Source organism: Halictus rubicundus, chromosome 9, assembly GCF_050948215.1.
Source record: "Halictus rubicundus isolate RS-2024b chromosome 9, iyHalRubi1_principal, whole genome shotgun sequence".
Taxonomy (NCBI): Eukaryota; Metazoa; Arthropoda; class Insecta; order Hymenoptera; family Halictidae; genus Halictus; species Halictus rubicundus.
The window spans coordinates 3,110,247-3,137,077 of record NC_135157.1 but is presented as its reverse complement, the minus strand read 5'-3'; the positions used below and the strand labels follow the sequence as shown (position 1 = coordinate 3,137,077).

At 40.4% G+C, this 26,831-nt stretch overlaps 1 protein-coding gene across 1 annotated transcript in view; it reads left to right on the top strand.

The window, feature by feature from the left end:
- The first annotated feature begins 10,377 nt into the window (after positions 1-10,377).
- Neto (Neuropilin and tolloid-like) overlaps positions 10,378-26,831 on the top strand; it is a 281,903-nt gene continuing 265,449 nt past the window's right edge. Inside the window, exons 1-2 of the mRNA XM_076793432.1 lie at positions 10,378-10,645; positions 14,935-15,410. Coding sequence (XP_076649547.1) covers positions 15,266-15,410 — 145 coding nt within the window. The 5' untranslated portion in view covers positions 10,378-10,645; positions 14,935-15,265. The remainder of the gene's footprint in view (positions 10,646-14,934; positions 15,411-26,831) is intronic.

Below are 26,831 nucleotides of genomic sequence, written 5' to 3'. Positions count from 1 at the left end.
CGAATAGTATACATCGTATCGTTGGGCACGGTCGGGATTCCGACCGCAAACAGTTAATGATTTTTGCACTCAATTTTCGAAAGTTCTACACCGAATCGAGGTTGATCTCGTTACCGGCGTTCCAACCATTCGGAATTATCGAAACCGCCGAGGTCTACCGTGAAATCGCACGAAAAAGAGGAACCGGTTAACTCAATTTCCAGCGAATCCGAATCAGCGCAGGGAAGGGTGAGTGAATATCAAAGCCGACAAGCTATTTCGCCCTTTTCTTCGGCGAAATCGACGGAAGACGTCCAAGTCGTGGACACTTTTCCTTGATTTTTTTTTTTCTGCAGGGAATAGGACCGTGGACGGGGTGTGAAAGCTATCGAGAGGAAATAACGGGCAGGAAAGTGATAAATGTGCGGTCCGAGGATGAACAGGCCTTGGAAAAGAAACGCCGGTAAGTGGCCTGGTAGGAACACGACTTGCAGGTTAACCTTGATTTCGCCCTTTCTTTTTCTCTTCACGCTCCCATCCGGCCGTCCCTAATCTTAAGATGCTCCCCCTGGAACCGCTGGAAAGATAGAGGCCTCTGTCGTCGCGGAAATGGACGCCACCTGATCATCTCCCTGAATCCTTCCTATCGATTTTTCACCACCCAACTATGTACGTCCCTTTTGTTCTTCTTGCGAGCCGAGAATGTTTTAAGACCCGACCCGACACGAAATCATACTCAAAAATTCGGGAAACTTCGAACTCTTGCACACTGCTTATCCTGCTGATGCACGCTCAGAGATGTCGCACAGACACGCTGAAGTAGCACCCGCTGGTTTCAGCGAAACTTTAGCAGAAAGTCGTTCTTGCAAACATATCTGATATACATTCATTCGACTCTCAAGGTTGAGAAACTTGCATGAGAATACTCCACAGTACATTCAACAATATGTGGTAGGGGAAAGTAATTTTTAATTTCACGAGAAAAGCATTTTCCACTTGTATCACGTATATAAAGTTAATTAAAAGTCTGTCAAGGGAATCGTATATTTCTGAAGCAAACGTCTCAGAAATGTGCACTGCAATTTGGTGAAGGAATCGACGAGTTTCCTTCGATCGCAGCGCGTTTTCCTCTGGATACAATTATACCAGGTCATAACGAAAGCAATAATGCTCGTCTTGAAAGATCAATTCATCTCGATTACCATGCTATTACACAGTTCGTGGCGTTGAGACCTTCATCGTGACAGCAGCTGACTGCTAAGTGGACGGATGTCTTAAGCGCGATTAATTAATTTTCTTGGGAATTTCATTATCGTGTCCAGGAGGTCGGAGATCCCCATTTGGCCGAGGGATTCCCTCTTCGAAGACTACTTCTTACAAATCGACGGATAATGGCGATGGTTACCGAATCGAGACTTATTGTTCCGCATTAAGAATCGATGGGAAGTAAGATTGCACAACTTTATATTAAAAGAAAATTTTATCTTTAAATGTGTATCGAGTATATCGATGAATCGATATTGTAATTTTAAGTCATTGGCACATTGTTGAATGAATTACAAAGAACATCCTTCCAGATAGTCTAACTAAATCAAAGTAGTTTAGTTCATGCACTGCCCCGGAAATTACTCCTTTTTATAAATAGTTTTTACGCACTTTTTCTCTGAAAAGCAACTCTTTGGTTACGTTTGAAAGGGCACAGAACTGAAACACACATTATTTTTCGTGGCAAATAGAATTTGACAGATCTTTTCAGGATCCACAGTCGCCTGTGATTCGAAGTACCACGGGAATGGTCGCAAATATCTCGTCGGATAAAGAAAGAGTACGTTGAATGGTATTTCCTCTTTCAAAAAGGAGGAACAGAGGAAAGTTACGGCTCCGGTGCGAATGCACACTCTATAGAAATATCGACATACCAAGGTTTATAACACACAAAAATAAAATCTGCCAATTTAGACGCAATACGGATAAACAATATTTCCGGTTGCTGTTGACCTAACATTCGAATTGTTCGCTATCTGCCAGTCTTGACATATTGACTGCCAAATAATGAAAAAAGCAACTCTTAGCAACTATATATTTTTATTGTTCAGTTAAAACCGTAACAGCGTTCTGATACTAAGGAACTCGTTGTAAATGTAGGGTGAGGGACCCAATTACTGTGCCTATATTAATTATACTTATTTTTAAAACATAACGAATATTAAGAAACCGATATTAAATTTTTTCATTAAAATCAGTTGATATATATGTGATATATTTCTTTTTCAATATTCATTATGCTTTAAATATAGGTATAATTAATATAGGCACAGCAATTGGTACCCCCACAGTAATTGGGTCCCATTATACTATAACTGTAATCGAAAAGAAATCGTTTTGCAGTCAGGAAGTATACAATTTATTGCAAAAAATTCTATACTTTATTAAATAAATAAAAACGAATATAAAGGAACGCATGCGTGCTACGTTCCAATATAGATCACTATCGGTCCAAAGGGCAGTGTTATTCACACCCTGTACAACACACATAGTGCTCAACCAGTTAAAATTCTGTCTGTTCAAAAGCGAATTCGACAGGAAACAGCAAAAAAAAAAAGGGGGAAAAAATAGCTGAAGCCTATGCGAGTCGATGGGAGCGTAGTTAACACGAAGTCCTAGTTGTCGCAGTCGCAGTTTATTTCGCATCGAATTTCTCCGGGTAGGCCTCCTCGGAGGTGATTTCCACTGTCCAAGGTTATCATGGCCGGTTTAATTTAATCCTTTCATAAATCTGCTTCCCGTCAGCATCTAGCTGTGCCTCTGCCTCGTAGCGAGGACGCGCGCGGATCTGACGGCGAAAGGTAACGTCGCTCGCAGCAACGGAGTAATATCTATGGTAATATCGAAGCGTTGAAAACTGTCCCCGGTTTTAAGCGTTCCCTATTCTCCCTGTGTTCCGAGCCAGCCTTTTAACACTCGTCGCGGCCGTCGACACTTCGCAAAATTGCCCTGCCGTTGCCCTTGCCATTGTGCTCCGCCCGCCTAAAGAATTCGCGCACGAACGATCTCCTGCAAGTCGGGACCTTCAAGCCTATAGTCGCGACGTCGCGAAATCCGGTCATCAAGGACCGAGCGAGCAGGCTTTTTCAGTTTCAATGAACCACGCTCGTGTATAATCGCGATTTTGTTTACCATCCGGTCATGGTTTGCATGTGTCTGACAGTGCGCCACTTTTTTACGAAACGTTGACATTTGTCATACTTTTCTGATTAAAATAGCACAATGATTAATAGAATCTCGATTATCCGTACCAATATCTCAATTCTCCGTTAAAGCGATCCATGGTCACGTCGCTTACTTTTCGAAACCCAGGTGGAGGTATATCTTCTTCAATCTGCACAACAACGAAGTTCTGTCACCCCAAAACATGTTGTTTGGTTATCAAAAAGCAGTTATACTGAGAGTTCAGTTCTCAAGAGAACACATGATTCATAATATCGCTTTCATTGAATTGATCCAGCCAGATTGGCGAATCGTTGCACTGCAACGCTCGTGCAACGCTAACGTCGCTCAGCGTTATGCGATACAAAACTGGAACGCGGCGCACAGTGGTGCCAAGGCGGCAAAAAATCGATTTTATAAAAAAAAAATTATTTTTGTATAGCCTAATAGTGCGTGCATGATGTGCCAAAGTCAGATTTTTGAAAAAAAAATTTTTTACGGAGATATACGCATGGTAAATAACCATTTCTTCGCACCTGGGAATTCATCAGTTTTCAGTGCGATAGTTATGTAATTATTCCGCCTATAATTGAATACTTATGGGTCTACAAATCATATGGGTTATTGCAAATGGCTTCAACTGTTAACTGGCAAAAAAAATTTTTCCAAAAAAAGTTGTATAACATTAAGTAATATGGACTAACCTGAAGCCCCTTTGCGTTACGCTCATTTTTTATTTATGGAGGAATACAAAGAATCCTTTGAATAGCTTCGATCTGGAATTAATCGTTTTGGCAAGTTATAATATCGATCTAGCTTTGTGCAAAATTTCATGAGATACTTCGAGATGCTTTCGCCGCAATTCAAGTTTAAATATCAACTTTCGGAATTTCCAAGAATGAATCGCGCGGATATCACGGTTATTTGATGTTTCAGGTGAAATTTTTAAGGGATACATATCAGATAATAAAAAAAAATGTGACATTTATATTTAAATATATTTAATATTTAATAACAATTTTTTATGTTAAATAAACAAAGTTTCCGTTCACTGGACCACTGTCGCAAAAATGGAACAGGTATTTTTTGGTAGTGCTCCAATGAACGCTATAAAAATAATTTATGTAAGATTATGTAAGAAATTGTTATTAAATATTTTTTTATACATAAAAAATTAATAAATCATACGCACTTCACATTTTTCTTTATTATTTAGAAATTTTCCTAAAAAATTTCACCTGGAACATCAAATAATCGTAACTTCCGTACGAATCACTCTTGGAAATTCTGAAAGTTGATATTTAAACTTAATTTATGGCGAAATTGTCTCAAAGGGTCTCCTGATTTTTCGCACACAGTTAGATCAATATTACACCTTGCCGAAACGATTAGTTCCAGACCAAAATCTATTAAAGGATTTGTTGTATGCTTCCATAAATAAAAAATGGGCAGAAAACAGAGATTTTCGATTAGCCCATATTACTTAATGTTAACAACTTTTTACAAACATTTTTTTGCCAAATAAGCGTTGTACCTGTGGCAATCTCTCCACAAATTTTCAAACAAATTCGTTGGATAGTTTCGTTTTTACAGATTTTTTGCCGCTTTTTGGCCAATTCGCACCACTGTGCGGCGCACAGTGTGCAATTTGGACAAAATCGGATTCAAAATCAAGGAACTTTCAATAGGAATGAGGTAGAGAGATGAAATTTTTTGGAAATGAAAGCTGCAACTTTGTAGAATATGGGAAAAATAGAGAGATTGTGGTACGAACGTTTGTTAACCTCGAGAAAATTCGTTAAACGCGCACAAATTCAAGAAAATTTTAGTTTTTCCAATACCACACGCGGAAAATTTTTTTTTAACATGCTATACATTATTTCCCATAGATTTTTTCACGCTAATTTCAAATCTGGTCTCAAAATTTGTCTACGACCTCAGGATTTTGCAAAAAATAGATTTTTGTGACAAAAACTAATGAAGTCATTTTTTCGTTGAAATGATTGGATGGTAATAATCTCCATATTTTTCCCATATTCTAAAAAGGTTCAGCTTTAATTTTAAAAAAATTTCATCGCTCTACCTCATTTTTATCGAAAGTTCTTCGATTTTGAATCCGATTTCGTCCAAATTGTCCGCTGTGTGCCGCCCAGAACGAATTCCCGTGTGCCGTTGACCATCGTTGAACCGGACAAGGTTTGTCACGACGAAAAACCGCTGATGTCCGCGCGGATGATCACCGCAACGCGGTACGGTGGTTCGCCGCAAACGCGGATGCAGACGGTTCGCGGGCCGCATCTGCGTCTTCGCGTCCGTATTGCTAATTAATTATCGGCAGTGGCGTCACAAAACATCGTCAACGTATCGTGAAATACGACACCGCCGGTACACGGCACACAAAATACGAGAGCCAGCCGAGTACATTGATGTCCAAAAGTGAAAGATTACTAGGTTTTCCTTGCTCGTGTTCGAAGTGATATATAACTTCACGAAAAAATGTCCTAAAATGTTCGTTCTGGTCACGTTTCAAAGCTTGCACCTTCTACCTTCGAAATCCACTGTTCGTTGATCTGAACAAATTTTTTGTATGCTGTGCAACGAGCGAGAAAGTGAACAAAACGTTTTGAAAATTTGACAGATAAAAAAAGTTGAACAGTTTTTTCAACACCTTCCGCAACGCTAGAGTCTCGCCTGCCTAAGTTTCGGCAAGTAGCGCGCATAGGAAAGTGATCAGATGGCGAACAAAGTGATATTCTTTTGCAATATCATTTTAAAAAGATACTTAAACATTGATTAGAATTTGGTCCATTATCGATATCACGAGTTAGACGCGTGGTTTTTACGTTTGGACAGTATCGATACCCCGAATCGGATTCATGAATGAATCTAACGTGGCTTTAAAACTTTTGGTTTCCAGATCGGGGCCAAATCGCGCCATCCTATATCAGCTGTCCATTCCAAGTACAGGGTTTACTCGATATATGTCCAAAACACGGGTCTAGCCAGGGACATATGTCAGCCAGGAGATACTATTATTCTTTGATTCACGCGACGTCTCTCGAGTTCCTTGGCCCCTCATGGGGTATACCCCGCAGTAGTGGGGATAGTTGTAGGACTTTTATCGACGAAGCATTTGGGACACATATAGAGTGAAGACTGTACTTTACTTTTCAATAGACTTCGATGCTTCCATATATGTATTCAGTTACCATATTATTTGAAAATCATGGGAAAGCATTTCGCGGGGAAATGACTACAATTACGCGACAATTGTCGAGCAGCGCGGTTACGATGCGAATGTCTAAAGGGTTCGGAGGATAGGAGAAGAAAACAGAAATTGTTAGGATAGCAGGTGGAGGGGGACACAGTCTTGGATCGACGTAACGAGTTTGGTAGCTGTCCTGCGGGTCCGAGGTAAAACCTGGCCGGAGACCGCCTGATTACGCCGCGGCGCGCGGCGTCGTTCCCTCCGCAATCACGATAAAATTCTCATTATCCAATGACCTAACCTACTTGTTGTCAGTTTGCCCACGTTTCTCGAGCGATCGTGAAATTCTCAGTGTCAATGTTTACTGCGCGGCAACGGAATTCAGAGAGAATACTGTCAACTTTCCCAGAGGGTGTCATCAAGTAGTAAAGAGGTACACAGCGGACCAGCTCAGTGAAACTACACAAATTAGTCGATACCTTTGAAATGTTACACGAACTGAGATATTGGTTCCGTATTTTCGCCAGCGTCAAGGCATATTTGTCCCCTGCTTTCGACAGGCCCGTCCCCCCCGTCCCCAGTCCCTCGTTTATTCATTTGCTACGCTATTAAATATTTCGGAAGAGATGTCGTTGAATCGCTCTCACCCGGAAAGCGCTGCAGCGGCGCACTTGAAGGCATCTTGTAGAACTGGAAAGAGAACGAGTTACTGAGAGAGTCGCTCCTTCTGAAATTAACACTTTTAGGCAGATTTAGTGGCGATCGTCTAGAGCCGTTCTGAATTAATCTCTCACATGGCACGGTTCATTGATAATCCAACGAAAGACTGAAAATCCAAGGGTATCGATTATTATCAATTTTGTATTGATCTTTCACACGTTGTTAAACGTTTCGAGTCGCCTCTTCGTTCCAATGTTGCGAACTAAATATGCATAGATTCTCGTTCTGATTCAACTTAATCGCTAGGTTTAAAGCATCGAGCGAGACTTTAAGTTAGACAGAGTTTAAATTGAGTTTCATGAATATTATGTACTAAATAGACTCCGGAACTTTATGCAAACTGAAAAGTTTGCGAATCGATTGCAAGACACAGGAGCTAAATATAAATTTATATTTTTCACTAATAATTTGAACGTAATGAAAATTATATATTAGTACTCTTAAAGTCTTCTAATCTCATCGTATATATTGATTGCAAAAAATCTTCTGCTGGTTGCAAAAAATATTCGTTTATATATGCAATACTGTTATTTGAACCATTTTGGAGTGTTTTATCTGTGAATAGCAGTAAAAGACAAACACGTCACATTTCAGAGCATAAAAAGTTGGAATGGAATACTGTTCATAAAATATTAATACTAAAAGTAAAAATAATGGAGATGAATGAAGAAGAATTACGTTTATGCATAATTGTTATTGTAGAAGCTCTACACGAATATTAAAATAATAATATCCATTTTTGTTTTTTAAGAACACAGCACATTTATCAATTTAAAACTAGAAATTCGACTGCCACAATCTAGCCTGTATTCTGTGGAACACGTCGGTATAATTCATAAAGAATGATCCTTAATCCTACAGCTTATCGAACCCCGACTACTTTATCTATTTCACCGTTGTGACCATTTGTCTTTGAAAACGTCACCAAGACAGGAGTAATTCATCAAAATAACTCTTTTAATCCTGTGCACACCTACAAGCACTGTTCCTCTAACCTCCGCCGCTAGCATTCTCGGTATTTATAAGCAGCAACGTTTCTTTCTTCTGTAAATTCATCTAATGAAAATGTAAACAGGCAATATGACTGCCGTAACGATGCTTACATCGCAAACAAACTTATTCAGTCAACAATCTCGTGCAGTCGAAAATAAACTAACAACGCGAAATTTTTCTCTCAATCATATCGTACAGGGTGTCTCAGAAACGTAGGGTCAAAGGAAACATACTTTGCTTCTGAAAAAACAGAAGAAACAAATGTCCTTCTTCTTTGAAACTATCAATTTTGAAGCATAAATATTTATATCGTATATATTTGTAAATATTTATTTTGGCGACTTTGGAGGCCTGTCAGAGAGATCATAATCACCAGCAGCAAACCTTCTGAACCAACGTTAACACTTGTTGACCTTCAATACATCTCCATAAACATCGCAAATTTTCTTTGTTGTTACCGTTGCATTAAATCCCGCATGAAAATGAAAAAGTATGCAATGAAGAATATGATCCTCGGAAGGTACGGACGCCGCCATTTTATTACAGGGTTGTAAAAAAAATGATACTTTTTAGAATATTTTGAACACAGGCTGCTTTAGCGAAAACTGTAAAAGAATACGTGTTTTCTCTTCGACGATTGGTGCAGAACTAAAGGCAAAACAAATTTTTTGCAAATAATTGATTACTTATGGGTACCCCTAATATATTATCTTTTTTCCGATTTCTTTTTTTACTAATTATCTCGCAACTTTTAGAAAATACTCTTCCTGAAGGAACAGACGTTGCCATGTACAGTGACTCCCATTACTATTCGGACGCTTTTAAAAATCGTATAACTTTGTTAACATTGAACCATACGACTTGGATTTTCTTAAGAAGTTAGCACAATTGGTTTGCTATATAAAGAGAAAAAAAAATGTTTACAACAATTGCAATTGGTCGAAATTGCACAGAAAATACTAAAAGTTGTATTTTACAACTTTTTTACGTGTACTTACATTGAAAATTTATAAAGTACGATTTGTAGATCTGTATGAATTATACATATTCTGAGAATTTCATCAAAATCGGTCAACATTGCAATGAGCTACAGATGTTTGAAAATGATCACATAAGGGCGAAATTCCCTGACAAGGCCAAAATTCTGCGATTTTCACCTTTAAGTTTTCATCGTTAAACGTTTGTAGCTCATTGCAACGTTGACCGATTTAGATAAAATATTCAGAATATGTATAATTGATACAGATGTACAAAACGTACTTTTTAAATTTTTAATATAAGCCCGCATAAAAAAATTGCAAAATACAACTGTTAGTACTTTATCAGCAATTTCGCCCAATTGTAATTTTAATCAAACATTTTTTTCACATTATGTAGCGAACCAATTGTTCTAACTTCTCAAAAAAATTCAAGTAGTATACCCCAATATTGTCAAACTTATGCGATTTTTAAGAGCGTCCGAATATTAGTTGGAGTCACTGTATGTATTTAATGTATTAAATATCCCCTAATGTACAACAAATTGAAGCACTTGAAGCTTCGTCAAAATGCTCCGTATCTCGGTAACAAATCAATATATTTAATATATTTCAAATCACTATATTTAATTTTAATATTTTATTTTTAATAATATTTTTAATTAATCAATGTATTTAAAAAATATCAATATATTTAAACAATTCAAGCGGCATTTACACACTGATACTACATACAATAAATTGTCTGTAGTAGCAAAACTCTACTATACAGGGTGGTCAGTAACGGATAGTACAATCTACTGAATAGGAATCGTCCGACGCGTCTGTACATCACCTACCGGTTCTACTTACAAATGCTACGCACGCGAACTTGCCGGATTTTAAAAGTCGATTTTCTCGAAACCAATGCCTCAAAAAAAATTTTTATCTATATTTGTCACATTGTTTCAAAATAGAATCATCCGGTTATACCACCAGTTATACAGGCTATCCTGTATACTTAGAAAATTGAATTTTCGCCATCTTTCTGCGACTCTGACCCACTGTGCGTCGTCGCGGCCGGCCGGTAAAATGAAAAACGTCGGCAACGTGTGACGCGAGTAAAGGCCGGGCCCTTTGTCGAGCGGTGAATCCCGCGAGCATAAACTATCTTATTAAACTTCCAAGGCTGGAAGCTTGTGTAGAGCGGGCCGATCCGCAGCGTCTGGTTCTGGTGCTCGCGTCGGGAAGCACCGCGATGCAGGCAGGAGGGGTTGGCCGAAGAAGAGTCGGCGCTAGTCAGTCGGCGGCGAGACTCCGCGTGCGACGCGTCGTTGCGGTGGCTCATACCTCCCCTGAACGGATCGGAACGCGGGATTTTTCAGTCGTCGGTGGGCCGGGGTGCCACGTGTGAACTCGATCCTCGAACGGAAACCGGAGGGCAGTGAACACCAGTGCGTTCGAGTAAAATCGCGGGGCACGGTTCCCTAAGCCGTTGAACGCGTACCCGGTTCCGTGTATCTTCGATCCATCGATAGACGAGAGGGTGTCCAGGCGGCTGGAAATCCCCCTTGTCCGAACGGTAGAATCATTTTGCTTACAATTAGCTGGATTGTGCTCGAGGATGTTCGGCCTCCGCGTTACATTTTAGTCGATCGGCTCGGGCGGAGCAGAGACCGATGCACGGCTGCGACAAAAATATCCACGAAAAATCTCGGCAGCCGGCCAAACGGCCTCGAGAGATCGCCATAATTCGAGGAACGGGTTTGATAAGATAATCCGGGTGGGTAGGGTGCCATCGCGGGACCGCGCACCGGCCGGAGGGCTGAATCACATGTTCGGAATATCGCAAAATTTTTTCCTTTTTTCTTTTTAATCGGGACGCTCCGCTTTTCGGCTCCACTCCCGGCATGAATTCGTACCCGATCGAATTGAACTGATCGCGTTAACAACAGCACGCCCTTCGAAGCTTTTAACTCCCGATGTCTACACGCGTTTTATGAAAAGTGCTTTTTATCTGTGCCGTGAATTCCTGCGCAGCCGATTCTTGGACCGATCACGCTCGTCCGGTATTTCGCGAGATCCAATCAATTTCGCCATTATCCGAGCAATGCCGATAGCGAGACGATCGCGGAGAGAGAAAGAGGGGATCAATTTAATCCCATTCAATGCAGCCCCCACCTCCCTGCGAACAGGGTTTAACACGTTCACGACGTGGCTGTATTTTGGCAGTTGTATTTGCACCACCGGTGGTACATCCCGTCGTGAATGCGTTAATCTCGAATTCAAGTTGCACGGCGCCTCGCATTCGATCCGCGAAATGTGTTGACCGTTCCGTAAGCAATTCTTCCGCTTAAAAATCCGCGGAGCGCATCGGCGACAGCATTCATGGCCGGGAAATCGACTTTCCAAATCGCCGAAAAAATCGTGGACCGGCCCGGTTTTGCTAACAGCACCCCCTCTCCCTCCACACTCCCTCGGCGCGGTCATGCATATTCAGCCGGCCAAGGAAAAACCAGCGAAAAAGGTAGGGTACGCGATTTCCGCGGCGATTCATGATCCCTCCCCCGCGCCGGCCAGACGCGAAACGAGCGGTTTTTATTAGCGAGCTGGCCGGATGATTAACATCTAGGGCAAACAATTTTCCCAGGACGAAATCAAGAAGAAGCGCCGGGACTCGCTAATTACCGCGAATAACAGCGGCCCGTCCGCAGCTGCGTGTCTCCTTAATGAAAAAATAAAAAGGCCGGCTTCAGACCGGAACCCCGTGAAAAATATTCGGCGAGATTATCGCGACACCGCACCGCAACGGTCGTCGGCTCCCAGTAATCGCGGGTCGTGAGAAGTGCGCGCGGAGAAGTGGACACTCGATAAAATATCGAGTGCTTCCTCTTCGCTCGCCGGCCGGCCGGCGCGGCGCGCGGCGTGGCGTTTCGACGAAATTGCAATTACAAAGGGCCTCAAGATTTACGGTCCCCAACCCGGGAAAAATACGAGCGCTGAAACCCGGCGAATCGATTAACGAGGCTAATTGCATCGAAGGAACGGCCAGGATTCCGTTGTCTGGCTAAAGAGCCGAACCGTGAAAAGAACAGCCGAGCTGTTTCTCGTTTCGGTCTCGGGGTGCTTCGTCACACTTTCCACGAGGACACTCGATCCTCGAAGATAGACGGTCGAACATACTTCAATTCATAAGTGTTAGCACACTGCCCAAGTTTTTAGAAGATTCTTCATGGACGCGATGCTTCGGACTGTGATGGATTTGCGGGTTTGTTGTTGAGCTCTTGTGTTTCGAAATTGTTCTTTTAATTTATTTTGGCATATCGGGAGAGGTCTGAAAATACGGAGGATCATTGGCACAGCTGGATTTATTGCCACAATTAATTTATTATTGTAATATGTATATATTTGTTTTAAATTAGCATTGTGTGAATATTGAAAGAGTTTGGATCTCGCGAATATATTCGGAAATGTTTTAGGAACAATTGATACAATTTAGGCGACAATTGATAATTTAACCCTTGGGTGACGGACCATTTTCACAACTACACAATTTATATTCCTCGAGAATGTTTGCAATGTTTTTTACTAACTGTTTGAAACATATTTTCCGAGGTACTTTCTCTAGGTATGTCAATTGCAATAATTTTCCAGAAACTGAGCAGTGATATGACAATGTTTATTGTTTGGGTCAAAACGGATCCACGTTCCGCCATTCAAAGGTTAATATATCTGTTTTCCAAAATTGGACATTCATGACAAAAAGTGCCGTAACGATTTGCTACGTCCATTATAATTATTTACAAACTTTATGCTAGGGTTACTTATATTTGTTATCTTTATTGTCTGGGTTAAAACGGACCTACGTTCCGCCATTCAAAGGTCTATATTTCTGTTTTCCAAAATTGGTCATTCATGACAAAAAGTGTTTTAACGATTTGCTACATCCATTATAATTATTTAGAAACTTTATGCTCGGGTTATCTATATTTTTTAGCTAAAAAATTTGAAACATTTTCCGAGACCATCTCTAATTATAAGAAATCAACAAAACAATATCTGTTGAGTATTATGTATTCGTTATGACATGAAAGGATTCACGAGTACATCACACTATTCATACATTATTCATTATTTATTATATAGTATGTTCAAAGTAAGCTCCATTATGAAATAATGAAATAACTATTATTGTCAATAGACTGCGGATTTTATGCATTTAGGACAGAATGTTTAAAAGATTCAAAATTGCAGTTGGGTAAAAATTATTAAGAAAAGAAGTGAATGTCTGCGTCGTTTCTGTACCTTGAAATTAATGCAGATAATTTTTATTTTGCATAAAAATCGCAGTCGAATTATTACAAACCAAATGAAGCAGTATCAGGCGAATAAGCCATAATTAATATTCCTGTCACAACACGCAATATGAACCACTTGTGTTATTAACAGACTGCGGATTTTATGCATTAATAGCGAAAACAAGTAGCTGAAATTGAAAACAGCAAACCGATTAAAATGTGAGAACATGCATATATCATTGAAGTTATTCTAATCGATACAAACAATTTGTATTTTGCATAAAAACCGGCAAGCCAATTATTAACAACCTCTTGCCATCGCGATAAGAACTTTTCGGTTTCTAATTAATAAATTCATCGAATCATTTTCTTAAGTCATTCGATTAAGAACACGTGACCACTCAAGAATATTACAAATTGAGAAACCGTACTAGTCGAACAGGCCTTCAAATTTCTCTCACCGTACGCAATATAAACCACTTCCATGGGTTCAATCGCGGCTTTTCCAAGATCGCATAAAAATAGCATGCCGACTATGCGGTTCACCATCGTACACGCTATTGATTCCCAAAGATTAAGGAATTCCCAATAGCATTTCGCCACTTACCATCGCGGTTTCATACGGTAAAAGCTTGAAAGAATATTTGACCAGAGCCGCATAGTACAAACTTAAGCCCTCCAGCGCACGATCAGGTCTGAAAGATTCAGGAAAATGAATTCGTACTGATCTAATTTTCGTTAACTTATCTTGAATTATCACACTGAATTCTTATTTTTCTACGAGTAGTTTTATACAGTACAACACCACCAGTATCACGTAAGAAAAGCTCTGAGTGTAAGAATGTAGCTAAGGAACACGTGGATGTGTGTTGCGTGTGAGTGAAATAAACGAATGAGTGATCGATAACGAGCAGATAGAGTGTAATCAATAGACTGCAGATTTTTATGGAAAATAAAAATTGCAAAATGTAGAAGCCACGTTGATATTTACTTCTTTTCTCAACAATTCTACTCAGTTGAAACTAGTACAACAGTGTTTCAAAATTCTTGAAATGATTTCACCACTTTGTATTTCACCTACTCATTATTATGCAATCACTAGAAATATACGAGCAGTCCGTACAACGTGATTCAATCATTCAAAATCATCGATATAATCGTCAATTAGCCCTTACACGACTTTTTAGAATAAACGTAAAAATGTTGACACGTGCGCTGGAGGGCTAGTCGAGGAATTTACACCTAACGCCCGGCTGCCTAAGCTTGCCCATGAATTATTCTGGCGCGAATCCTTCGAGCATACGCGTTGATCAGCCTCCGCCAGCTCCCGGGCGAATAGCTCTCTGCTTCGAGCACGCTTTCTCTTTCCGCGGGTCCAGGAAACGGGTAACAGGAACGGGTCGGGTTCAGATAACTATTGCAGCGATCGCGAGCTGCGACACCGATCCGATCGATTCGTCACCGGATGATTCGCGGAGGTGTAACATCCCCGCGGTGCAAAATCCTCGCGATCAAGCGTGCACGCGCTTGTTCGCCGGCAATCCGCACGTCGAACCGGCCAATGATATTTCAGCGGGGCGCAGCGAGTTCGATCATGCGTCCGATGGGATCCCGGAGCGGGTAAAAGCGGACGGAACCGAAACTGATTTGGCGGAAGTTGCGCGTGTTCCGCGTGTGCGCGAGAGGAAGAGGAGATCGCGAAACCGCGGCCGCCCGACCGCGCCGGCCGTTTGTGTTCGCGCGCGGAAAACACGCGCGTGACCAGTGTGGGATCGATTCTGATTTTGTGGCTGTGCGCGGGTGTTTGTGCCCCTTCCCCAGCTGTGCTGCTAAACGGAGTGTGCCACCGACGAAGCGAAGAGAGGCGGGCCCACCCGAGAAAACCTGGGAGGAACATTAAATGAATGTTGTTGCAAGCGGTGGCTGTGATCGTGAGAGTAGAATCGGTGCACGGTGTGATCGGCCGATTTCAATTCATAAATGTGCGAGTGGTGGAGCCTACAATGGTGGCTCGGCTCCCGCAACAAGTTCTGCTGCTGCTCGTACTCGGTGAGTCGAACACTGCTCTTTCTCCCTTCCTCCCTCGCTCCCTCTCTTCCTCTGTGTGTCTATATTCTATGTTTAGGCGGTGACCGTGCCGAGCGCCACGCTTCCGCCACATATTTCGAGAAAATATGGCCCGAACCAACCCCGAACGTTATGCCCGAACGTTCTTTCCTTCGGGTCCTTCCTCTCGATCCAGAGGATCGAGCTGCTACCTGTTACGCACCGGCGATAACGGAAACGGAAAAACGTCGAGGGTCTGCTACCCTCTCGCGACCTAGGATTGACGACGCCGTAGATAAGCGGCTGATAGCTTTCGCTTGCCAGTCGACGCACAGTGGGCCGTTTCTATAAAATAGGTGGAATTATTTCAAAAATTTTCATGCCACGAAGTACGTGAAAACTAGGCTTTTCCGTAAACTAATACTTGCTTGAGATTGACCGAAGAGGATACAGACTTATATTTCATCTGATCTGTTAAATAAATCGAGTTCAAGTCTCTCGAAGCCATATTAGTCAGTATCCTTCACGTCTCGAGTTTTAATGTCACCTTCTGTTTCTAAGCGAACATTTATTTTTCTACTAAATCTAACTTCTACATAAATCTCACTACTGAAAACTTTTTGTATTTCCTACTAAAGTCTTAATTCACTAGCCACTGTCACATAAAATAATATTCAATATTCTTTATATTGGTCTAGGATAGGAATGTTGTAATTTTGTTGGTACGGTTAGGTATATCAAAATTTTCCATCATTACGTTTAGCAAACACTGCTAACCGTAGCTGCTGTAACCGTAGACAATTTTTTGTTTTAGATGGTACATTTTGTAATAAGTAGAAGAGAGTTGTTTAACGAGTTGAGAGGAGAAAATTTGATGTGACTAATAATAATTTAATAACAATGTTAACTTTCGTTCAAATTTCGTTTTCTTTTTTGTAATGTTAAGTCTCAATTCATTTAAAAATCGTAACTTTCGTTAATATTAAATAGTTATACCATTTACTTCCGAAGATATGTCCATAATTGCTTAAAATCACATTCGAAGTCAACTAGCAAGGCTTAGATTTCTTAGATTGAATCAACCCCTATAAGGGTAGTTTTCTAAAGATAGTTTCTTATCCTAGCAAATCAATAATATCAGAGTTAAATTCTACGACCCAAAAAACTCCTAAAATTGTTCGGTGTGTAATTAATAATGTATAATTACCAGAGACACGAACTTTGCATGATAGCATAAGCAATCGCCATTTCTGGCCAAAATTGGCTGAAGGGCGTTTCTGCCCTCGTTAATCGACTAGACCGTTCGCACATTCGCAAATATCGTAAATACGAGAATTATAAAATCAAACCAACTCTGAAACATTATGTTCGGCGATGTATCATTCTCTGCCCAAGAAGCGTAGATTTTCAATTTCCTTTGAAACAAACAACAAACATCGTTCAGATCAGATTTCATTTACAGAGCTGATACTACAGCCCGGTATGATTATCCGAAAAAAAAATTTTTCAGCAGCCCCTCAAAGAAAGAGGCAGAATTACGCGGAATAGATTTCAATTTTATCCTGACTCTTTGGTTCATAAACAGAGGGAACATTACACGTCAAAGCTGCACAAAATGTTCTTTTTTTTCCAATTTCTCGTCGAGTTTCGCTAACGAGAATGGACAAACATCGTGTCCGTTGGTCCTTTAGCGACACGAACAGTAGAATTTTCAGGATTTTAATTAACTAGTTTATCGATCGACTGTGCCGAGTAATCGAAGTTTCCATCAGGAAGTTTGTCAAATCGAGTTAATTGTCGGCCCTGTCGGCGGGACTTCCGTCGATCGGAGGCCACCGTCATTGTCCCCCGTGATTTCTGTCAGTTCGACTCGCCTGATCGATCGGTTGGCTCCCGTTAACAAAAATCACTGCCAATCAATTCCTCCTTGGCACAGGGAAACGTGTCAAGTGGAGCGCATAATCGAGACGTTTCGCGGGATCAATTACATTGTCCCTTGTCAAGGAGGTTCAATTGCACTCTCTCAAGAGTGGCGAGAATCGGGGGGTGTAGAAGGTTGGTTAAACGGGACGGGGAAAGAGGAGGGGGGGTTAGAGACTAGAACAATTTGCATTGTTCTCGGCGAGGCAAAGTGTAAACTAGCGGGAGCTTTTAATGACGCGGATTCCTGTACCCGCGGGACAATGGGGAATTCGTCTTGCTTTTAAAGCAAACGATGGGGAATCGCTCAAGTTCCACGGTTTAACTTTGACAAACGGCTGGGAGTGTCTGTAATGCTCCTCCTCCTCTCGCCGTGATTCAGAAACCGAGTTTGCGACGGAACTCCGACTCGTCCGGCCCAGTGGAGAGCCGCGCCTTTATCCAGCGAGTAGTAAGAAAAATTTGTCGGCCCCGTGGATCGACTGCACGAGAACATCGGCGGTTAATTTAAGATAATCCAACGGCTAAGGTGGAGCACTAGGCTGAGAAGCAGAGTCTAATTAAACAGGATTATTCAAATAGGGGCGAGTAAGGTTTCATTAAAGGAGATCGCGAGATCGGAACCAGACTCCGAGGGGGAACGAATGGTGTTTGCTATCGGGCGACGAAAACGCGGAACTTCGACCGTGAAAGTGTACAATTTGTTTTCTAACAGAAACTTGATGGTTCAACCCTTGCCCCCCCTTCGTTTTTATAACTTCGTTTAGTTCTTGGTGACACGGTGCGACAAGACGAGGTGGAAATGAAATCGTCCGTTATACAGAGCCTTTTGTTTCTTATATTCGCATCAATATCTCAGTTAATTTCGGAGATGTAAGGAAATGTACGAGGACAACGTTGTACTTCACGTTTTCGCTCTTCAATGTCATTTTCTTCGAGTTTAATAGCCTTCACCTGTCAAAAACTTCACCCGGCTAACTTTGAACACGCATAACTTTCGAACCATGAAATTCCTAACGTTAAAACTTGGATTTTTGGCATTTTCTCGTCAAAATCTACAGGATTATATATAAATAAAAGTTCAAACTTTGTGGTCCCCTATGTGGAAGTTTAACCGTATAAGGTGTTGGCAAAACAGTTTTGTTTCGTTCTATATAAAACGTCGAAAGACGTTTTGTATCGAGTAGTTCGCGTATTCAAACACAAAATTGTACGTTGTCACTGATAAATTATAGGTAGCACACGTGCGTGATCTTTTTAGCTTCAAGTGTACGAAACGAATATGACTTCCAATGTCCCAAATCCGTCACTGAAGAGGGTATCATAAATGTTATTTTTTCATTTAATAGGATTACGTTCCTTCACTGGGAGGTGTTCATTTACTGGACAGGTCACCCTATATTATTTGAAAATTTGTATTCTGCAAGAAATACAGACGATTCGAGCCAAAGAATAAATACGATGTCGTACCACGCAGCCTCCGAAAGAATCCTCGCTTCCGTTCAGATGAGCCCCGTCCTTCGCAGATGCATCGAGGCGTCGCGTCGCATCGTGTCGAAGCGAGACTATTTCTATTCCGCGAGTATATTCAAAGAGCGTCGCGACGTTTCTCGTCGATCGGCTTTTTATCTCGGAAGCGAAGCAGCCTGGTCTTGGACGAGGTCTTTCGTCTTTTCCGCGTCGTCTCGCCACGTTTCGCCGCCGTTTCGCGGCGTAGATCACATTAGCGAGTCGCGAAACAACGCGGATCATTGTTCGGGAGACGAGTGTGCGGCCACTTTGTTCCCGTCGCGTCGTCGTCTGGCAGAAAGCTGTTCCTCTCGACGACGAGCAACTTTCTTCGTTGACGGTACGGCAGTTTTCAGAGAACGGTTAGGGGGGTTGGGAGGTAGGGAGGGAGGTAGAGTAGCAGAATGGCGAACGCCACCGGCGAACTTGTCCACCGTCGCTATAAAGCGAGCCCACTTATTTGCATACCACCTAATTTGCTCCCGACCGTTCTGTCCCGCGAAAACTCCACTTCGGCAATCCGACAGCTTCCCGAGCGAAATTGCTGGCTCGGAATCTCGGACACCGTGGCGTACCGTATTGTCGACCGCCGTTGCTGATTGATAAAGGCCGCGCGCAACCGTGCGCCAATCGAATTTGATTCATTAACGAGTCGCGGATTCGCCGGCGCGCTGTCTCGGTCGCGTCCCCACCCACCGCCGTCGCATTTTTCACGGGGAATCGCTATTACGTTTGATTGATTATCGCGATCCCCAACGCTCGCTTTTGCTCGCTCGCGGCGGCAGGATCGTAAATTTTGCCGGGCCGCTGTCGGCCGCGAGAAGCCAACGATGTAGTCGCGTCCTCCGCGTCGACTCTTCTCGAACAATGTCTTTAACCCTCCGTGGGAAACCTGGGTTGTTTATGTCCGACCCGGAAATTTCACTCTTGAATTTTGATCTTTCCAATATGTATATTTATTTCCCCCCTGTTAATACACTTTAAACATTCGACGTTCCAACGATTACGCAGCTTGGTGCGGAAATCGTAGTACGATTACAGAGAAAAGATGCCTTATATCTTTGTTAGGTCGGAAACTTTTCAGACCACCCTCGTACAACCGGGCAGGTGGTGATTCTACACGAAAAAATAAGAACAAAATTTGGTATAACGTTTTTTCATCCGAAGCTTCGTTTCCGAGAAAGTCGAGTTTGAAAATGCAGCGAATACGCGTACTATTACGGTCTGATCATGGCCAACCGATACTACTTCCTGCATATTCTTACTAGTAGACTGCGAGTTTCATGTATTTACAACAAAATTGAAAAGGCAATTTAAAACAGTGAAATGATTGGAAGAATTCAAGAATATCGATAATTTCCAACATGTTAAAATTATTAATAAGCAAAATAAATTTGTATATTCATGAGAAAATTGAGTAGGCGAAATTTAAAATAATAAAAAGATTGAAAGCATTTATCTATATTGATATATTATTTTCCACGGATTGAAATGATTGATGCTGACAGTTTTTGTTTTGCATAAAAATCATTATGCATGAACGATTGTAAAAGACTTTAGCACACGTCTAATGAAATGGTCACTTTTAGTGTGCCGTCAACAAAGTGTGAAATGAATTACTTTCACTTATACAATAGAATGTTTGTGGTCAGCTGTCAAAGTGTTATAATGGAAATTATCCCGTATAGTCAAGCCTGTTTTTGTGCTGTCCTTTTCTATGCAATTTTTTTTATGCGGTGTTGGCATTATAACACCCTTGTAATGTTCTTTTAGGAAGGATGTTTGGTGTTCGGTATGTAATGAAAGGAATCCCTGACGGACGTGCAATCTGTTTATCTTTAAGGGCCTACTGCCTGACTGTTTTGACGAGAGTGAAGTGTCGACTCCAGTCTGTCTACTCTTTTATACAAAGTTGTGTCTTTGATAGGTGGGGGTGTCTTTGCACCCCCACTCTGGTGAATCGCACTGTAACGGAATTTCCATCGGCCGCACACCCTTAACATGCTGTGTGCATCGCAGGTAACGGGCCCTTTGTCTTCGCGGGGTTCCCGTACCATTGGCTTGGGCCGTTAGAAATTCGGGGTTTTTTATGACTCTTTGCGAGGGCTATTGAGGCTGTCGCTAATAAAATCTAATTGCTACCCTAGAGGGCGTCTTAATGACTCTACCTGACAGTTTCCTCAAAAATAGTTTCAATTGTCGCCTGAGTCCTAAAACCTCTCCAGCATCTGCATTGCACGTGTCAACTTTATTATATGCAGCTGGCCGCTACATTCTCATCACAAGAAGATGCGCGTTTTGGACTACGACGAGTAGTATTGAATTGTGTGCATTTTGAAAATTTCTTCATGCTTAAAATGAGAAATTAAATTTTTTTAAATGTTTCCATGTGTAATTTAATCGTTTATTTTGTTTAGAAAGCACTTTCTCGCTATTTCGTAAATCTTTGACACATTTTCTAAGTGAGACTTTTTTTATGTGGTCCCTCTCCACCGCATAAAAAAAATGTTCTTTAATATTTTGTAAAAAATTATTTGCTGTGGCTATTTATGAAGTTTCTCAATATTTTTTTGTGCAGTTTCTTTAATGCGGTCCCTATCAACCGCACAAAAACAGGATTGACTGTATAGTACTACGAATGCGCGTTCACGGATAATTGTGGCGACGGTGATTAACGTCCCTTTTCCTTCATTACCGTTTAGCGTAGAGTGAGACTGTAATTGCGACTGGTCGCGGAGTGTAATCTAACTGATTTTCCATTGAGAATCTCTTAATAATTCGGCGGAAACGGAATTGCTGCTTTGATCTTGGCTGCTCACGCGGAAATGGACTTCGAACGTCGCGATTTTCTTGCCGGTTTCAATCACGTCGTCCATCCTCATGCGTCTGCGTCGAGTCTGTCGCACACAAACACGTTTAAAGTTCCCTTTCCGCCGGGCCAGAGTAAGCACATTATCGGCTTGCAGCTTCGTTACTACTCGACATTTCCATCCCGAGTCCTTTCTTTGTTTCCCTCCGGCAGCGACGGAAGCCAGGAAAACGTTCGATTTCCGGCGCCATAGTAACGCTGTGGTCCGCGGCACGGCAGCTTTCGCGAGAAATTTTGAAAGTTCCTTCCCACGTCTTCACGGCTGTTGCCGATCTCAGCTCGCTCGAAAACGCGTTATTGTTATTGACAGAACGCTCAACTTGTCGCATTTTATTATCTTTATGGCGTGCTCGGATAAGAGACACGTCAGACTTGATCGGCTTGAGGACTTCCAAAGGTACACTGCGGAGGAATTCACACTAGTATGAGAATTAGAGTGCTTCGCGTAGTTGCTCGAATACCCTTTAATTTGAAATTCAAAAGGAATCCTCTTTAAAATGATCTCTTTCCGACGGTGTTGCAAGTAAGACGTATTTCTTTGAAAAATGACGCTATAAATGAAACATAATTTATTGATTTCAAGTGTATCGCAACAATGGATGAATTATTTTTACTAGGATCTTTTATTAGGTGCGTATGAGGGTTGAAAATGACTTCAGTTTTTCTGTGAAGCTGGGAGGATTAACTTAGATGTAAGAAATAACATTATACTATTCCAATAAAAATTTCGCCATTTAGAATCTTTTTATCTGAACCTGCAATGAAAATTTAAAAATACGTTTCATAGATGTTTTTCCATTGAAATTTGTTAATGTATCTATGGGCCAGAAATGATTAAAAATAGTAACAATATAGTTTTTATTTGTTGCAATGAAAATAGAAGTAGAGTACTACTAATTTATCTCAATAAACACGTCTTATTCTTTACAAGTTTGCAGTAACTGGATAGAGATCTAATTATCAATTTGCTTTGTTTATGTGAAGGAGTGATATTGTAATCTGCGCCTTCATATATTCGCCAGAGTCATCTGACGCGAGTCCCAGAGTGTAGGGGGCTAAATGCGTACGCTAGAACAATAGACGATTACTCAATATGGCGCTTTGTAACGCGGAATGTGCAGAGCACGTTTTTCTGTAATCTAATTTAATCTTTATTAGAATAAACGCATTCGGTAAATTATATATCCACGCATATACTCTAACAGTTTAGTTGTTAAAGAATGTACATTACGGCTCTTGATAATCTCAGTATAACAACAGGAATATTAATTTTTAAATCGGAGCAAATAATTGTCGCGAACATCATTCTTTTTTCTACAGGTAACTGCTTAACTTTTTACACGTCGTTACTTTTGGGATCGTGTGTGCAGCAATAAACTTAGAGTTCAAACTCGAGGGTTTCAGTACACAAAACTTACAAGGTAATGTAAGTTTTCTTCATCCTTCGACTGACTTTACTCGTTCATAGGATCTCACTCAACCATGAAAATAATCACTTTTCATCCCTCTCGGTGAACTCTCTTTAATTTCCGTTGTCGAGTAGTACCTGGTTCTGATGTCTGATAGTAACCACCTCGCACCCCGATACAATCAGTTTTCCTCATTTTCTCTCGTAAAGTTTTACGATTCCGACTTGCAGGGAATCCGCGATACGATCACCTCGATCTTTTTGAGTTTGTTCTCTCTATTTTTTTTCCAATTCGTCAGAAGGAAAAACAAGGAAACGATTTCCAAAGAAAAGCGATTTTGCATCCCTTATCTGAATCCCACGTTCATGTAAAACCGCTCGAGTCTCTGCAACTTTACATCATTAATGATATTATGATACACCTCTCGATTCAGAGAGTACAATATTGCAGTGCTACCAACAAATTATATCAGTTTGTTAATTCACAGATGATATTAACCTGTATATTAACCTGCGGCTTTATTGTATCAACGAAATCTCAAATTACAATTCTTATACAAATATTGTTTGGTATTAACCAAATATTACCAGCAATATGTGTATTGGTGTCTGTTTTGATTTCATACGAAAATTGATTATGTTTATACATTTGATAAGTTAAATAATAAATAGTATCTTTTATTACATTGAATTAAAATTATTTTCCTGGGAGCATACCTGTTTTGATTTCATACGAAAATTGATTATGTTTATACAATTAATAAGTTAAATAATAAATAGTATCTTTGATTACATTGAATTAAAATTATCTTTATATGTCAATATGCCATATTATATGCCATATTCTAATTCCTTACTATTTTTAACCTGTAATTTCAAACATTATTAGTAGACTGCAGATCTTTATGCATTTATGGAGAAATTTGGTTAGGTGAAATGTAAAAAGTAAAAGATTAGAAAATTTTTAGAATATTGTAATGTTCTTTTTAAAGTAACACAGTGATTAAGAGATAAAATCAATTTTTATTTTATTCCTGCTTCCCAGAATCTATGCAAAACATTTTTATTTCGCATAAAGATCCACAGTCTAATGATTAGAAATGTATATAATACATCTTCTGTATCTGTATGATTAAATATTAATCAATAATTTTATTAATCTTGTCAAGATGCTTTCATGCACTGTTGTTATATTTATACCTGAGTAGTGATCTCAGTAATCAATATTTGATGGTTTAGAATTTTGCTTTCATAATTTGTAATAATGATAGTTAGAAACATTATATCAATTCAAATTATGATCCATTTTTCGAAAGAAGATATGTAAAGTCATAATAGTTGTCCAAATCCACTAATATGTTGCAAGTCTGAAATAACAGAGATGGGGTGGACAGCTATTATTATTTATGACTCGACTGCGGATTTGATACATTCACGGCAAAAATCAGTAAAATAGGAAATAGTGAAAAGATCCAATAAATTTAATCGTATTAGTATACTTATTAAAATACTTAAAAGGAGAAATAAATTTCTATCCAACTCCTGTCTCTTGAAATTAGTGTAGAAAATTTTTACTTTGCATAAAGATCCGCAATCCACTTATGACTATTATAATTGTAGGTATCTTCTCTGGAAAAACAGACCACAAATCAAAGAAGCTTCAACCTTGCGTACGAATACTTTCGTATTTACAATCAATGTTCATGAGCTCAGTTCGAAATTTGCGACGAGCCGAGTCGCGCACATAAAAACCAGCAGTCCGTTTAAAACAGATATATAAATAAACGTCCAATGCATTTCGAGTTTTACACACAATCAGCTCTAAATCGTCTGATTGTTTTCGGTGGATAACGGGCGGCCGCCGAATCTATCGCTCGTATCGTAAAACTGTTCTCACCCGGTCTTCCCTCGACGAGTTTTACGCACTCCATATCAAGTGCAAACTTTTTGAGCGTTGTAAACAAGTAATTGGTAAAGGTGAAGGAACAAGTGGCGACACGGGGAGCTTCAACAACGTCATACTTATCGCTTTGTCGGTGAAGTGTGAATGGAAACGACGCGACGCGAACCTACGAGTAAGCGCGAAATCCAATTTCACTGATGAACGCTTCCCCCCTGCGTGCAATTAATCGAAATCTGTCGTCATTGATATCGGTCCTAGTGTAAATTTAATTAACCGAAATTCTACTGTTCCCGTATTTGCATTGAGGAATTTCTTTCAATATTTCGAACTTATCCTCGCGTCCGATGCGCCAATCTCAATGTGCGAAATTGTAATACTGTGTTCGCGCAAAATTTGTTCGTTATCTCTTTTTAATAAATGCTGACAGTAATCGATCGAATTCTCAGAGCCACATTATGAGAAATATATTTATTGCCCATATGCCTGAATGCGTATTTGTAGTTTGTAAACATCAACACTGCGTAAAGACATAATAAGAGTTCGGTGTTGCTATACTTTCATGAGACGTATGTACATATTGGTCTTCTTTTTTTAAAAAACACATAATTTTATATATTAATAAAGCGGTTGATTTCGTGGATAAAATATTTGGGAAAATGGCTGCTATGTTCTTCTAGTTCAATATTATAAATGTATTTTTTAACAAGTACTACATCGTCATACAATAAGACATATATATTGATTTTTTAAAGAATCATAATTTTGTACATTAAACGAATATTGATTTTTTAAAGAAGCATAATTTTGTACATTAAACGAATATTGAATTTACAAAAAAATAATATTGAACTGCAAACGGTGTTCTGTATGGTTTTGGGAAAATGACTGCCACGTTCTTCTAGTTAAATATGTTTACCTCAATTTTTTAGCAAATACTACATAAACATCCCATAATAAAAAGCACATATCTGATCTTTTAAGGAAACATAGTTTCATATATTCAAAAAATTGTTGAATATATCTAGTATAACCGCACGGAGATATGTATGAGTTCAGCAAGCGTTCTGGTTAAAGATAATTTGGCACAATTTTGAAGCAAATGCTACGCAAATATTACGTAATAAGATGCACATACTGATTTCTTTATGAAGCATAATTCTGTATACGTGCCAGAAGAAATTGTTGAATTCGAGCCGTTCAATGGCATGTAACCTTAAATAAAGACTCTTTGCCGTATATCGTTGCTTTCGAGCGATCGATTTATCGTCAAGCCCGGCATCTACATGCTTATTGGCCCCGGGGATCGATCGTACACCTTCGACCCTTTCCACGCAGTCGCTTATTTTCCGAATCCGCTGATCGATTTGTTTTCGATGCCGCCGAAATCTCGAGATGCTCGTAAACCGGCGGCGTCCGCTTCCTTGGAATCCTCTTAGAGTCCAATTCCGGCAATAAATCCGCAATAGTTCCGCGTGCTCTGTTGGGTTTTCGTTGCGGGTATTCGCAGGCAAAATATCCAGCAAAAGTTTATTCGTAGCCGTCCCGTTTGTTTACCGATTGCCGGTTTCGCGTTCGATTCGAGCGTACGGAACGCGGGACCGTTCGGCATTTTTGCCCGCTCGTTCAGAGATAAACCCGGACGATGCGCGATGGACAAAAAGGCATCGAAAAACGCCGGCGGCCTATTAATCGTCAGGATTTTATCTACTGCCGACGTTGCAGACCCTCTGCACCCGACTCCCTATTCGGAAATATGGGCAAACCGATGGAATACTCCGGCGAAAATTGTTCCACCCCTATCTCGAAAGTATTGCC